Source organism: Vanacampus margaritifer, chromosome 7, assembly GCF_051991255.1.
Source record: "Vanacampus margaritifer isolate UIUO_Vmar chromosome 7, RoL_Vmar_1.0, whole genome shotgun sequence".
NCBI classification, from domain to species: domain Eukaryota; kingdom Metazoa; phylum Chordata; class Actinopteri; order Syngnathiformes; family Syngnathidae; genus Vanacampus; species Vanacampus margaritifer.
The window spans coordinates 14,693,680-14,710,604 of record NC_135438.1 but is presented as its reverse complement, the minus strand read 5'-3'; the positions used below and the strand labels follow the sequence as shown (position 1 = coordinate 14,710,604).

The 16,925-nt window shown below is 39.9% G+C and overlaps 1 protein-coding gene across 1 annotated transcript in view; it reads right to left on the bottom strand.

Annotated features, from left to right (window-relative positions):
• LOC144055405 (cytoplasmic phosphatidylinositol transfer protein 1-like) overlaps nucleotides 1-14,442 on the bottom strand; it is a 47,521-nt gene extending 33,079 nt beyond the window's left edge. Inside the window, exon 1 of the mRNA XM_077571336.1 lies at nucleotides 14,152-14,442. Coding sequence (XP_077427462.1) covers nucleotides 14,152-14,199 — 48 coding nt within the window. The 5' untranslated portion in view covers nucleotides 14,200-14,442. The remainder of the gene's footprint in view (nucleotides 1-14,151) is intronic.
• Between the last annotated feature and the right edge of the window lie 2,483 nt (nucleotides 14,443-16,925).

The window sequence follows — 16,925 nt, the reverse complement described above, 5'->3', positions numbered from 1 at the left end:
TCTAAACACGACCTTTGATTGCATGCAGAAAGAAATACTGAGTGGAAAAGCACGTGCATACAAACACCCACATGAAAGGAACATATAGGGGAGGCCAACGAGTGGGGAAAAGGCCTGTACCGTCAACGGTCCTTGCATATGAATGCTGCCAGAGACCATTATCATCTGTGCACAGACAGAGCTTGCAGCCAAATTTACAGGGGAATCCAAAATGACCTGAAACAGATTTAAAAGTACAAACCCTAATTCCAGTGAGTTGGGACGTTGTGTTTAAAAAAAAAAAAAAAAAAAAAAAACATAGAAAGGATACAAGGGATAGATACTGGGATATATGTTTTTTCAATGACCGATACAGATAATTGGTAGTGAACTAGGCCGATAGCCGGTAATTGATTTTCTTTTTTTTTTAATGAACATTTTGGCATCAAAATTTTCTAAAAATCCTAACTCCAATTTTTACATATGTTGAAATAGTCTTTAAGCATATGCTTATTGCACAACTTTTCAGATTTGAAAGAATGTTTTTTTACCTTATACAATAGACATTTTTGTTTTAAAATTTTTTATGAATAGTTCAAGGAGGCAGCACGGTGGCTGACTGGTTAGCACGTCCGCCTCCCAGTGCAGAGGATGTGCGATCGAGTCCGGGCTTCGGCCTTCCTGGGTGGAGTTTGCATGTTCTCCCCGTGCTTGCGTGGGTTTTCACCGGGTACTCCGGTTTCCTCCCACATTCCAAAAACATGCATGGCAGGTTAATTGAACTCTCCAAATTGTCCCTAGGTGTGAATGTGAGTGTGGTTGTTCGTCTCTGTGTGCCCTGCGATTGGCTGGCAACCAGTTCAGGGTGTACCCCGCCTACTGCCCGAAGCCAGCTGGGATAGGCTCCAGCACCCCCGCGACCCTAGTGAGGAAAAGCGGCCAAGAAAATGGATGGATGGATAGTTCAAGGAGGTCACAGGGTCTTCAGCATATCTTAAAAAGTTAAATGAAAACTCAAGTGAATAGCTTTTTATTGTTTTCTGCAGTAAATACCTCCAGCATTGCACTTTTGCACATTTCCATATGTATAGTGGATACAGTAGTTTTATACAGTATTGGCTTTATTTATGACAGAGCTTCAAATTTCATTGTGCTTTGTATAATGACAATAAAGGTAATCTAATCTAATCTAAATCAAGTTTACAAAAATTCAGATGTAACATTTTCAATTATCTTACTTTTAATTTCAAACAAAAACAGAAGGTCACGCCTAGAATTTCCGGGGTGAGCAACATCTCTTAAGTTAACTGATAATGTAAATAAATAGGTACCTGAAGTCAACACAGTTTCAAATTGATCTATTATCGGCTGTCCGATCTTTAAAGGCACTGTCCAACGTTTTGACTCAGAAATAAATACTTCTTAAATGCAGGATGTATGAACATGAACTCCTTCTCAATCTACACCTCTGGGCTTCTGTTAATACGTGGTGGTATGGGTTGATCCATGGGAGGGGTCAGTTTTGAATTGTTTGTTTACAAAAAGAAATGGTCAAAACTCCGGACAGTGCCTTTAAAAAAGGCTGATGTCGATATTTGTTGAAATGTTGAATATCGGTGCTGATAATCGGTCTGGCCAATAATCGTCCCATCCCTAAAGAATGCAGTGATTTGCAAACCGTTTTCAACCTATACGAGGGGTTTCCCAACATAGCAGCCCAGGCTAACATCTGCTTATACACAGTGCACATTGTACATACAGCTGCATGTGGCATGCACACTCGTGAGGGGCGTAGCTTTGGTTAGGGACACAAGGGTGGGGTGAGGGTTACTGAAGTGCAGCTACATTCAAATCTTGCTAGCAGCTTGAACATCATTAGTGGAGGCTTGCACTTTGACTGTCATTTCACATTCTTCCAGCTAGAGAACAGTCTACCCTCATATATTCACTACAGCATGAATAAGAAAAACTATCCACATCTCAGTGAACTGAGTCATTTTGGCACAAAGCACATACAAGGGTTGTGTCCAAATAAGAGGGAGGAGGTAATGTGAAACACACGCATGCACACTAAGGAATGTCTATATATAAAGAAATGTGTGGGAAGTGATCAGCTGTCTGCTACAACTGAAAAAAAAACGTTTTGAGCCAGAAAGCAACAAACAAGGGGGAAAATATGTGCAAGATTCGAAATGTATCCAAGGCTACGAATGAAAAACTATGACAAATAAAACATTCAATACTCTGAGGAATTCAACAGAATAGAATGTAGACAGACTGTGATTATGATTTGTTGCGATTTGGGGTATTTTGCAGAACACTTAAGAGACAGTTGAATAGATTTGAAGAAGCTACTTGTTGATACCTTTCAAGGCCCCCAAAGAGCATGACCATATGCCCGGTTTGCCTTTGTAGGACAAAGAAGTGAGAGCGAAAACACAGTGTGGTGAAGTGAGGGGACATGGTCTTTATAAAATACACGTTTCAATTGTTCAACTTCAGCTTTGAAATTAACATAACATGATCTACATAAGCATATTTGGTTTCTTTCCTAGAGCGGTTAAACTAAAGATAGATGCACAGTTGTTATGGAAACTCGATCGAACCAAAGCACACAGGGAGCACTGAATCTGCATGTTAGAATTTAGAACCATTCTTCTCCTGCCCCTTACCTACTTGGTTGACATACACCTCAATCCTTTCACACAATATAAGTTTCATGTTTGTACTTCATGTTTTATAAGTTTCAGGTTTTACACTGAAGGCTATAGAACATTTGCAAAAAACTGACAATTTTTTTTTGCCAAGAAGTTTGATTCTTGACTGATATTCATAAGGCAAAGTGGTATTAGTATGTCCCGAATATAATCATTCATACATCATTTATCTCAAAGTTGCACTATATAGGAAGAATACTAAAAATTCCACTCACCCTTGGAAGAAAAAGTCAAGACACCCGTGGCTTAAATATAGAAGCAAACCAGTTATTTGTGTAATAATTTTAAATCTATTAACTTTTTATATTTTATAAAAACCTGACTATAATTTGTTTATTGTTATTTTAATATTACAGAATCAACTCATTCACTCCCAGTCATTTTCACTGAAGCAACCCCCTTCGCTCCCGGCTTTTTTACTGAATTTTGACTGTTTTTGCAAGGCCTACAGAATATTGTGTTCTATTGCTATAAAAACTGTACTAACTGGTTGTTAGTACAGTACTTTTAAGCCAGATAGAAGTCAAGCCATGTAAGGGAATGCTGAGTGAAAGTAAACATAAACTTAGAAAACACACTGCTAAGACTTGATCGGTGTGGTAAAGCTTGAGGGAAAGTAAGACCTCATCATCTGCCTCATTATGTGACAGTTATCCTGGGGAGGGTCTTACACTATAATCACCACGGCGCTATAATCCAGCTCGCTATGGGGTAAAAGCATGAATGGCTAGTGACGGTTGCCACAGAAACGAGAGATCATAATGAAGCATGGACACATACTGTAGCTATTATAGCCTGCTTTATATGTATGTAGCTGAAAGTCTTTCTGCACTTCTTATTAGCAAACACAAACAAGCTCAATTAACTCAAACGTACAGTGAAATTATTCATTGCGGGTGATACATTTAAAATGAAAAATCTTTGCTAAAGCGGTGGACTAATGTTCCCTTTACATTGGTGTCAGCATTGAAGCTGCATTGTAGTTGCAAGAGTGGCGGAATTTGTACCTCCAAGTCAGAATTTTAATCACGGCTTGTCCTGAAATCAGATCTCCAGCTCAGCAAGGCAGACAAAAAAGCCCAACAAAGAGATCTGATACTCACAGACATTGTAGTTACATATTTTGTTGTACCTTTTGTATGGCATGGATGAGGGTTGGAATGGAATTGAAAGCCAAAAAGACTAAGATCATGTGCATTTCTTCAAAGTGAACAAAATTTAATTTAACAAGTAATTGCATCTCGGAATGGAACAGTAGATAATGAGATGAGAAGAAATGTTAAGGAAAAAGCAAAGTTGGGGGGATATTCTGTTCTTTCTGGTTGCCAAAAATGTAAGGCGAGGCAGGTCACCAGTTTCACCTGTAGTCATTTGAGACGCACTTCAGGAGACTGGTGAGAATCAGCTGGAAATAGAGAGCGGGTAACACCAAAGTGCTGCAAAGAGATCAGAGGAGTTTACTGAGTAAAGTCATTCAGAGGAAGATGGATTACGAAGGGCTCATAGCCGCATATTTCGCTGTATCTGGGGGGCGGAAACTTGCAAACAGCATTGTAGAAGCCACAATTGAAGGGACCATTGGAAAAGCACATAATGGAATCATGACACTGAAATGTAGCGTGCAACGACATCATAGAACAACATAGGGTGCACTTTGCTGGCCAACGGAATGGATTTTAACAAAACAAGGTATGCCACCAGCCAACTAGCAATGATGCAGACTTGATTGTTTCATTTTATGTTCAGCATAAACAATAACAAGCACAGTATCTTTGACTACTTTCTCCCAGCTGTGTGTATTGTAATATAGCGTTGATGTTTTTACCCTGTTTATTGTGTTAATACCTTAGCGGCTCTTGACAGGAATGTGTTCAATAATTCATAACAAGAGAACGGGATGTGGTTTATAGATCAGATGCTTATGGAACGCATTTTATTGAAACAAATTAAACAATATTCTACTTAAATTTGAGCATAATTTACTAACAGTAAAGCAGGTTATATGAAAACCTGCATACTGTGTAACATAATTTACGAACGTTGAAGCAGGTTAAATGAAATCCTGTGGTCTGCCATGTGATACATAAAAATCTCCTATATATTAGTATAGCCACTTTGTTCCATCATCCAGCACTCTTCGCTCAAAACTTCACTGCATTGCAAAATGTGGTTCAGCGCAAAGTGCCTGTATAGTTTGCCCAGAATCATTTCCTAAGTCCTTTGGATGTTCTCCCCACTCTGCTCAATGATCGGAAGTGCTTCTTCCTAAGCTGTTCCTTGGTATTTAATTCAGTGTAGCAAATGAATTACTTTATTGCAAAGAGCCTTCATCTCACATCAAATTCCATAAACTTGTGTCATCATCTCTCCACCATGCTAATGTGACAAATTTTATATAAATGTAATGAACATGTAATTATTAGCAGTCTGTTAGACGTCTTATTTCTACAGCAAATGCAAAAATCTGTTTGAGCAAATGTAGTTGCAGAAGAATTGTGTATATCCAATCACTGCTCAGTGCTCGGACCTCATTTCTATGCTTTCACAAGCTCGATGGGGCATATTTGTTAGGCATCTATGGATAGCTATTCTAGAATAACACTTTATAGAGCAAGGAACCATATTTGGCAACTTGAGTAGGTGTTCAAAATTGATCCAAGCATGCCTCACTATGAGGCAGGAGTAACTGTATTTCTCTTTAGCCTGGAAACTAGACTTGTTAACCAGCGGATGAGTCTGTTCACTGTCAGCATCAAAGCACATTTCTGAGGCGGTTGCAAGCCTTACCAAACAGACAAAAAGAGCCAATCAGAGAAGAGTGAACCTGATGTCATAAAAGCGGGGCGTATGTGTGGGATAGTCATCACACGGACGTACATATGAAATAATATTTATATGTTAGTCAATAAGTAAAGAGTAGCGGTGGGCGGATACGGAGTAAATTCAACATGGCTACTTGAAGAGAGACAGTACTGTGTTGCGGTGAAAACTTGATAAATCATGTGATGGCTTACGGCGCAAAAGAGTGACGTTGCTCACGAAAAGTATGTCACAGTAAATAAAGAAATTTGAATTCACGGTTCGTATTGAGCCGGGCTGAAATTGCTTTCAACGGCTGAGTGACCAGACCAACTTTTTTTTCCATCAAGAAAATGGGTGTGGGTGCCAGGTTAATTTCTCCTAGCCAAACAACAAAAACAATACATATACGATGAAATATAAATGGGAAAACAACAACAGTTAAATAAAATGATAATGATTAACAAAAGACATCAAACATAAGATTTTTTTTTTTTACTAAAAAGGCAAATGTACTTTTACACTAGTAGTGGCTGTGGTGTTTAATGGCAACTTTTAAAGTATTTTAATAGGTGCTCTGTAATAGGATAACTATATTTCCCTTTCTCAATGTCCACATGAAATTTCTAGTCACAATATTTAAGATGAAGAGTGCCTCTTCTCACAATAGATCTTCATGAGTCACATGGGTAAAACAACCATGAAAGCTAAAATAATAATATTACACTTATGAATTTATTTATTTAGCTCACCATATTAATTTGATATTTTGAAATACATTAGCCACAGGATCACACACAACATTACTATGTTAGCGCTTAAACAATTTGACATGTCCAGACTAGCCAATATTTAAATGGCACTATATAACATTTAGGTGACCAGCAAAATCAAAAGGGACAAGATGGTCTCTGTAAAATAATAAACAATAACAACAAAGGCGGCAGAATTCTCCCATGCAGTATTGCTGCACCATGTAGAGAATGCTGCTCTATCAATAGAAGTATGTGCACGACTATAAAGCTAAACGACAGAACCCACTTCCACTTAAAGTGGGTCTGTACAAGAGGGAGACACAGAATTTGGTATGCAGCTAAGCAAGCCTTTGGCTTTCAGCGCTCGAAATGTGCAAAACTCTCATGTTGCTCTTGTGTTATGAAACTTTCACACAGGAACACAAACACACAAGCACATGCACATAACGGAAATGAGAATGGTTGAATAATGGGCCATCACAACACGTGATGGTTTCCTCCAGCGGAGAAAATGGCAGTAAATGGGATTTTGATTGAATCACAGCATTGTCTTGTATACCAGATGGCAAAAGGCCTTCCACTTCACCATGACACCAAAGAACCAAACAGCCCATTTCCTAAACAAACCCTTGAGTGAATGGGAGGAATCTGACCATGAAAGGGCATCGGATGGGGGGATGTGCCAAGTAGAAAATGTTGTAGTAGCCTATTGGATAGAAATGATAATTTCAGAATCTAAAACGTTTACTCTTATTATATGAACAGCTGGATGAGTTTGGATTTAAACAAGTGCATCAAACATTGTTGTAATTGAAATGGTAAGTCAGACCCTCTCTTTCATAGCCAACATTAGTTCCCCACACAAATATTCTCGTTGATTGGGCATACATTCCCACAGACACACTTGAAAATGTGGATGCCGGTATCACTGCAAAAGGGGGTTGGGCCTCTCGGTTTTCATCTACTAACAGTTACTTTGTGAGCAATTGTTTCCAAATTGTTTGTCCATATTGTGTTGTTAGTTGGTATCGATTTATTTTTGCCTAATGCAAGTGCTACTTTTGTGTTGCATTAAAGGGTTCAAATGGCCAATGTCATTCTTGAGTGATGAAACCACGACTGAAAAACATGAGTGCTTCCATGGATATTGATGACAGATAATCCTCCACGGTCACAAATGACACTTGTAATTCTGTTACAGTGCCACCACCAGGTGTCCGGATCAGGTGTTGACTGCTTGTCAATGCGCTAGCTGCGTGAAGACAAACGGCTGTCTGTGGCGCATGCGTTTTTATATCAACAACATCAGCAGTCTGTCCACATGCAAGTGAATAGATAGTTAACACGGCTGAAGCCAAGTGAGGCTTTAGAAGTTAACTATGTATTCTTTGGCAAGTGAGGGACATATTAAATTGCTTGATAATAATTTTGTCTAAATGGTCTTGTGATCTCACTTATGAAAGAGTGTGTAAGAACCTACAAAAAGTGTTGCATGCCTGCGCGTGCGACACAAAAAAGTCAGATCTTTCAAACCGTGACAACACACACCTATGATGGCGTGTTAGGGCCACGTACAAGTATTTTTTAGGAGGGGTACAAAATTCCGAAAGAAAAAAAAATAAATCACAATTTTATGACATTATAAAGTGGAAAATTTGTGAGAGAAAAAAAAAAATCACAAATTTACAAGAAATAAACAAGATTTGCAAGGAAAAAAACTCAGAAAATAGCTTAAAATACACATAGCGCGGTAGCGTGTTCAGATGTTTGTGCCACTGCCAAGTCACAATTCCCAAGTGTACCAAATGCCTACAGTGGAAGAACTCCTTAAATTATGCTTTTCGGTCAGATTTTCAAATCAGAAAATAGTAATTGCTTTAGCAGAGATTAACCCTATAATTTTAAGCATTTACACTTTGAGGCGGCACTGCAGGAAACTTGGCCTTTTTTGGAGGAGAAAATAACACTATCCCTTCATGTAGACTTCACTTTGGGTGAACATGACATCATTAATGCAGCGTGAGGCACATGCTGACTAAGGGCAGCTATGATGGTTTTGCATGATGTCAGCATTTTTGGGGCTGAGCTTGCAAATAAGCATGTCAGCTGAAGACTGGGAGGTGTAAGTGAAAGCAGCTGTAGCAGGGAAAGACGCAGTGGTATCATGTCTGTGACGTATCACCGTTTTCATTCTTTCCAAGCGCAATTGGGTGTGGCAGCAGAGGCAAATGGCTGGCCCCGCTACCGCGAGTAAAAATATCCTATTCCGATTCTGTTTTCAACTGTGTAAAGAAAACAAGTGAATTAATCAGATATCAAACGTCAAAATTGACACATTGTACTAAGGTAAGAAAATAAAAAAAATCATGATTAAATACATCTCAATTGACACCTAGCATGCCATGTGACGCAAACCACTGTAGCTGTATGCAAATGTGCACACTACTCCGTGCACTACCAAGGGGTTATGCCATTTTGTAGGGATGTCCGAATGTCCAAATGAAAAAAAGATGTAGTGCACTCAAAGCTATCCACAATGCAATTGGAAACGTAGTGAACATCGATGGTCACGCAACAGGTAAATATATACCACAATGCATTGCGAGCAGCAAAACAAAAAGGCACGAGCGACAGCACAAGCATCAATGCAATACATTACCTATATACTACAGACATAGTGTGGGACTATATAGTGAATGAGGGGTTAGGGGATAAGTAAGGGTAGACATTCAGACATAGCCCTTGACTTTCACCTACTCGTTTCAATCACATGACACTAGTCACGAATCACAAATCCCTTAACCTCCGGGGATGATGAATAAAGTGCAGCAAGTTCTTCAAACATTGCACATTTGGGTTGAATCTTCAAACAGACGTACACACACCAAAGGAAGATTAGAGAGAATAAAAGACAGGTGTCACACAGAAGATCTCATCCAGTCTAACACTGCTACATAGTTTCTTTGGTGTTTACACATTGAACCCTCAACTTGAATAAACACTGACGAAAGTCTGCCTGACATTTGCAGTTGTGATGATGAAACAGTGTCATAAAGCCGACAGAGACCTTGTTTCTGGACAACATACAGACATGACCTTGTCTGACTAACACGCATGCACGCACGCACGCAGGGTTGGGGAATCCAGGTCTAGAAAGTAAGTAAAAACCCTGAAACAGAGTGGTTTTTGCTACAGGTGCTGCTACTCAACAGGTGGAGATGAGCTCGTTTACCTGCTAGTTGAGTAGAAGCACCTGTGGCTAAAACCAATCTGTGGCAGGGTTTTTACTTTCAGAACCTGGATTCCCCAACCCTGCACGCACACACAAACAATTTGGTATTAGGACAAATTTTTCATTAGGGAATTCATCAGAATACATCCCACATTTTCCATATGATCACAAATCCCTTATTTACTGCTATCCACTCCGTCATTTGTTTAACTTGAACCCTTAACAGTCAGCTTCGGTCACTTTAATTTAGATCAGAGCATCTGATGCATCACCCTCCTTCCTTCCTCTCGCTCGGACAGACAGGAAACTTTAGACACATGAAATGGCATGGCCTTCTGTGCTGTCGTGATAAGAACAATCACAAGAAGTGGCCTCTTTGTCTCCATCCTGGTTCATTTAGAGCTTGGTCACTAAAAGGAAATTAAGACGTGTAGTAGCTTTAGTGGTCTTTCTCCTTTCAAGTACAGTTGAGTATCAGATAAACTGTGTTCTCATTAGCTGCATCCTTCCATTTACCTACATGGGTTGGTACATGCCCGAAAGTAAATATTAAATATTAAAGTTATTAACCCCCTGCCAGGATGGCCTATTTTTCACTCATCAAGTCATTGTTTGATTATTTTTTTATTTTATTTTATTTTTTTAAATCAGGAAAGTGATATTAGCATGCATTTTCAATTTCATCAATCTGTTTTGGAAATTCAGGGGAAAAAACAAATGTAAATTGCATGACACGTTGATCATCGACACTTGGCAGTTGTAACGCTCTTATCTTGTTCTGAGCGCCGCTTCCCCATTGAGAGCCGCTTCAACCCCCGTTCCTCCAAGCGCAAAACGAGCGCTGGCCCGCGCACAGCGTTTGAGGCGCCGTCTACACGGAGCAGGGTTTTTTGTCAACGGGGAGGTATTTTTATGTGTTTTGCCCTGTCACATCCCCGGTGTTTTGTTTTTTTTTTCATTCAAAACTTAAGTTTAAAAAAAAACTCCCGCCAAAGTGAAAATGTGTGTTTTTCTCCTGATCCGCGTTCATGTATAACAATCGTAAACAGAGTTTTACGTCATCGCTCTTCACACATCACTCACACACACACTACCTCAAGCAACTCAAGCCATAGTTGACCTGCTCGTCTGATGTAAAAATCACATGGCTCCACGTAGGACTAGATCAAAGTACTGGGCGAGTGAGCGGAGTTGTCCAAGTCGTTTGTTTCTATTCCAGAAGGCATTGTGGTTGGGTCCGTACTCCCCAAGAGCAACCATCGCCGCCCAGGTAAATTCTTAGCAATGTGGACTGACTTTTTTTCTACACAAGGAGGGGGAATATTCATTTTTAAAATACCCGGCTACGTGTAGACAGGGCCTGAAGCTCAATTCACATGCCCCGCTAATTCAAACGATGTGCACAGTTGGTCACCCTACCCACGCGCCTGCCGTGCATCTCGCGGTTGCCGGTGGAGAGGACCCGTTACGGCTGCACGTGGCCACCTCAAAGCCTCTCCCAATGAGTTTAAACATACTGTATTACTAACTCTTTGACTGCCAGACATTTTCAGAAAAGGGATGCCGTGGGTGCCAGCCGATTTAAGCATTTTTGACTGATCTTTCAAGGTCCACAGAAAATTATGTGTTTGGACTATGGAAACACACATACTACCAAATGAAAGATTGGACTCTCATCTTTCATCAGAAAAAAAAGTTTGTTTCTACCTTATTCCGTTTTTCAGTAATCAACAATAGAAAATGGTTAGTTTCACCTCTGTTTTGAAAAGACGTCTTTTAGCGGCTTTGGCACTCCTCCATAGGATTTTACTAAACGTTATTTAACGTTTTTGGCAGTCAAAGAGCTAAACTCGGGAGCCCGCGGGGCACCACACGGCTGCCGGTGGAGGACGGTATTTTCCCGCGCACAGCCCGCATCAGCCCAAGTCGCACCCCACAGGCTCGGCCGAGGGGGCCACCTTGAAAGCTGGACGAGGCGGCGGAGGAGCCCTCCCCCTAACCTGAGATCAGACGAGACGACCGGCTGAATTTAAGCACATTACTAAAAGGAGAGGAAAAGAAACTAACCAGTAGCGGTCGCAGCGAGTGAAGAATAAAAGCGCCGTTCGTCTTTGGTTGTTCCCGGTACAAGGTGAACATATTAGCTAATACACTACACTCTTGCTCATCTCTTGTTTTGAGTTGCCTCTAAAAGTGGGAGGAATATGTGAATTTAGAATCTCTAACAAAGATGTTGTCTTAAAATAAAATAAAGCATTGCGCAGAGGCTGTTAAACCGTGCTCAGCCTGATGTACAACTTGAAGCAGTCTTCATGAAGTTATAGCTCATAGATGAAGCTGAAATAACTGAGATTCCACTATGGACACATATCCTCCTTTAGCTTTTTATCTCATCCTCCTCATTATTATAGGAAAAGCCAGGATGTTCCACTGAAACATTGACAAATGCATGTTGCCCAGCTGTGGCCTACTCTACATCCAAACCATCAAACCAGGCAGGAAAAACACTGTTTGGTCGCTTAGCAACAAATTCCAGATATTGGCATGTTTGCACTGTGCCGGTGTCATGCCTGCACCGTGATGGGCACTGCGTTAACTAAGTCCAGTGTGAAAGCACCTTAAAGCTTCTCACAGGTCAGTCTTGGTATGACACCAGACTCTGGGTTTGGGGAAGGAGACTCACAATTGCCAATGAAGATATATTTATGCGTTGTGCTGTGTTGGTCATTTTTAGTACACCACACAATATATAAAAAATACAGTAAGAATATCTATTTTCTATGTATGGTCTTTCACGTTTTAAAAATAAAGCGAGGTACACCCATACCTAGGGCACATTAAAGTTTTTTATCATCAGGTCTTTCAGCATGTGAAGTCTGACTTGCATTACAAAGGAAACAGTATTCGTGGCAGCAATTTATGACAATAGGAAATTGGTCACAAGAGAAGTCGTCTTATGTTCACCATAAACGTCCACATGGACATGCAGGCATCTTGCCAGAATTAGTGAGACTTGTCATTTGCACAATTCATTAAAAAGCCATCAGAGGAAACGCATGCTTGATGGACTCATGTTGCACGTGCTATCGAAGTAGGCATAACTACCTCCAAAATGCTCCATTTATCCTGTTAATGTTCTGTTGCTGCAGATGGGGTTGACAGACGCCGCCTACGAGAGGGCACCCAGGTCTCCAAAACACTAAGATGCTGAAAAATGAATGATCAGCGACAACTGAGGGAGACAAAAGGTGTTGTCATGTTGTTTGCAGTGTGCATGCCAGTGCAGGAGAGCAATTATCCTCCGCTTCTAATTTTAGACTTCAGTTGAGAGACCTGATAGACAAATAATCTGAATGCACACAATGGGGGGGGGGCGTCCATCACTCAAATCTGTGGCACTGTGGCTGCATATTGTGTGTGTGCAATATTTTTCTACTATGGTAAATTAGTGTGTTTTATTGCAAGAAATCGTTAAGATGTTCAGTGCCTTCACATAAGTGAACATCATTCAATATTGCTAAAGTAATTAAAAGTCATTTGAACAAATGTAATATTTGAAATGCATCATGAGGCAAGATAAGAGAAATGGGGAGATAGCACATAGCGTAGCGCCAGAGAAGTGCTGTACAGTACATAGAGATGGACGAACCTGAAAGCAGCATGCAGGAATGACAGTTATTCCAACTCTAACCAACAAACTTGTGCATGCCCTGTTATAGAAACAAAAAAAAAGTTTAAAAGCTAAGGAATTAATTACAGACAATGAAGTCCTTGTAAAGAAAGTTAATTTGACAACAGCACTGAGGAACATCACAGAATCTTAATGGAATGTGTCCACTACTATTACCCTTTAACTGAAAATGTTCATATGTACAGTATCAGGTGTGTCTCAGATGGATAATTATCTTTAACAGACGGCAAAAAAATGCTGTTGTAACCATGCCCTTATCTGCAAGAGGTACTACTGCGCCTCACAAAGATGCGAAATAGACGCTTATCTAAGTGGAGAAAAATCTGTGGTGACACGCTCAGGGCGAAATGTGGCCAGCCCGACCCAATTCTCCTACACCAAAAATATGTTTTGTACATTACATTTTAATGTTCAGCAGAGGCGGTCATGTGGGGGTTCTTGAAGACAACTAATATCTCTTTACAAGATCAGGAGCCATGCTGGAGGTTCAGAGTAGACGGCCTCTGTGGCCATGCAAAAGCTTTCCCAAGAAATGTCTCTCATGGCACTTACATACACCAGAGTGCTGAAGCATATAACAACTATGTATGGGCTGAAAATTAATCAAAATGCAATCAAGATTTTGACTTCTCACAATCACAAAAACAATATAATCAAAGAAAAACAATGTGCAAGATAGCGGAGTGGTTTGCAAGTTCCTGTGTTGTAAAAGCACCCTGAATGTTACAGTGTGTGACATTTTCCTTTCTTGCAATACAGCTTTGTGTATATATTTATTAAGTTTCGTTGCCCCCACCCCTCATCATCATTTATAAAAGTATGGCTCCGCCACTGGACATGTGGCCATCTCTCATGAACTTCAGCACGCACGCACAAACGCTCACACACGCACACACTACCCAAGTTAGCTAACAGTTTTCTGAACGACACGTCGCATTCATAATAGCATAAAAACGCCACAAATCGAATAGAACTCACCTCTTCCACACTGAGCGGCATGCATATCCTGTACTCCTTCAGCAACATCTTCCCTGTGCTGCGTGCTGCTGACAGTGTGTCTCACAACGCTCCCTCCTCACCGGGATGTACGTTCCACAAAAGAAATTAAAAACTCCTTCGCTTCGTGTTAGCGCATACGGGAGGACGGTTTCCAAGATTGTCGGAGTTCGCTCATCCGAAACGGCGGGGAGATGGTCTGCTAGCGCAAGGACTTACAATGCCAAACTAGCTCAGTTTGAAGGATTTGTCCCCTCCTTTAAAGCTTAAGAGTCAGGAGTTAGCAACAAGCTCGCAGCAAGCATAACCGGAAATACAAACGATATGAGCTTCAAAATAAGAGCATTAAGAATGTTCCTTCCCTAAAAAAAAAAAAAAAAGATTATTCTACGTTAGGTTTGCCCAATCCTGGTCCTCGAGGGACAGTTTTTAGATGTTTCTGTACACCAACATACCTGATTCCTGTAATCAGCTCATCAGCAAGCTCTGCAGAAGACTGTTAATGATCCTGAGCTTTAGAATCAGGTGCGTTGGAAAACGCAAACCTCTAAAACCTGCAGGAATCCGGCCCTCGAGGACTTTTTCAGCTCATAAAATATTATCCAGTTATATCACAGACTGTAATTGGTTCCAATATGTGGGTTCAATTTACGCACTGCCTGCGTCAGCCCACATTCACCATTATCTAGTAATACAGCAGCAGACATTCTACGCATTCAAAATAGTGTTTGTGAACGTCTTAACCCTTAACAGCAAATACAAAAAGTTTACATTTTATATTAGCTGAGGTCAGTTATAATAACGGAAATTAATAGCTTTTCTAATATGAACCTATAACAGACCTCAGCAAAGTATGGTCTCAGGGCCACATCCGGCCCGCCCACTGTCTCTGAATGGACCATAAAGTATGTGGTGCTTTTATTTTGAAAGTTGTGCTTTTTTTTTAGTGCACATGAGTGGATGCCCTTGGCATTTACACTAATTATGTGTTGTTGTTTTTTTAAAGAAGACAACATCCTTATTTCAATCGTCTTTAGTTATAGTACATGGTTGCAGCTTTCATTTAGAGTTTTACACACAGCAGGGGCAGGCTTCTTTTGCGGCATCATCTATCGCCCTCTCATTCATCTCAGCTGCACTCACAGTCTTTTGCCAACTTCTGTTTTCCTTTCTGGCATAGGATGCCATCACTGCATGCTTGATCTTACTGTGACCCAGATGTAGAAACAATGCCCAGTCTGGATTGGTTTACCGCTAGGCCTAACACAAACAAAACCCAAGGTTATTAACTGTAAGAATTTTAAACATTGATCTATCCATCCATTTATCTATATGACACAATGATTTGACCACCATAGCGTCTATAGTTTTTTCTTCATTCTAAATCTCTTTCACTCAACCTTTGTGAAGTACATGGCACGTATGAAGGAGACATGATTTGATGTGAGCTGTACATGTCATGTGACATTTACAGCATAGTGCAAGAAACATTTACTGACAGTACAAACAGTATTTTGAAATGTTAAGCTTTCTTTCTTTCTCTTGCTGAGAAAGTAAAGGCCTTTTGATGACGCAACAATTTTAATAAGGTCTTGTTGATTATAAAACACAGATTAGAGTATGACATCATTTGACCTGTGGTTTTATGCCAAAGGGGGTAAAAAGGATAAACAAATCTGTAAACTGTTAAAGACCTCTGTTCCGCTTTACAGCAGAGAATCACACCAGCATCGAAGAAAGTTTTTTTGTGCTCAATAAATGCCTTGGCTTTGGATTTTCGTGTTTTAAATATTAAGATGTTATTTTCAGAAGCCATATTAGTGAAAATAACAGACCGATTGACTGTTGAGGTAGAGGTAAAGTATTTGATACTCTCCAGTCTCCAATCTCCTTTATCAAGTATTTGTATAGTATATGTAAAGTTTTCTGAGAGCAACATCAACGTAGTTAATGCAGCAACATAGTTGATGCTCTATTTTGATATGGACTCCAGTAATGCAGGCCTCATTAAGCTTTTCTTTTCTTTGTATTTTTTTTTCACCCTTAAATGTTTATGTTTAGGATTCAAATATCAGTCAAGCTTTCAGGGCTCTTCCTGCCACAAGCTGGGAAATTGCTGACGCTTTTAAGCTCCTTTTATGGTCTGTGGTACTGCTCAAACCAGTGAATGGCTACATGAAAGAGACCTCTACTGGTATAAAGTAGAGATCGCATGGTTGAGTCGTTCTGGCTGCAAAACCTTGTCCATTCACAAAGTTGTACTATAGAGTAGTGTCGTTTTAATAATCTCAATATTTTATAACCTACATTCAGTGTAATGCTGTTTCATCTTTCATTCTACAAGCACTTTTTCACCATGCTTTGGGCTGTCTCATGTTCATCTACACACACTTTTAAATAAAATTACAGTAATAATTAATTAAATAAAATTTACATTTAACTGGAAATTATACTAGGGTGACCATATTCCCATTTACAATGTTAATGCTCTTCAATTAAATCTCAAAAGGTAAAATAAACCTATATCCACACGTTGCCATTCATACAATAAAAACGTCCTGGCTTCTTGCAAGTACATCATTTTGTGTTCAATTACTGGCCCAAATTTTACACAGAATAAGTAAATTTGTAAGTAGCATTCATACGTTTTGTGACATTTGGTTTGGTGGTGTCACACCACTGGTGTGTCATGTGAATTTTTAAATGTAAGGTGATCCAAAACCTACATTCAAAACCACCATGTTGCCATTGATCAT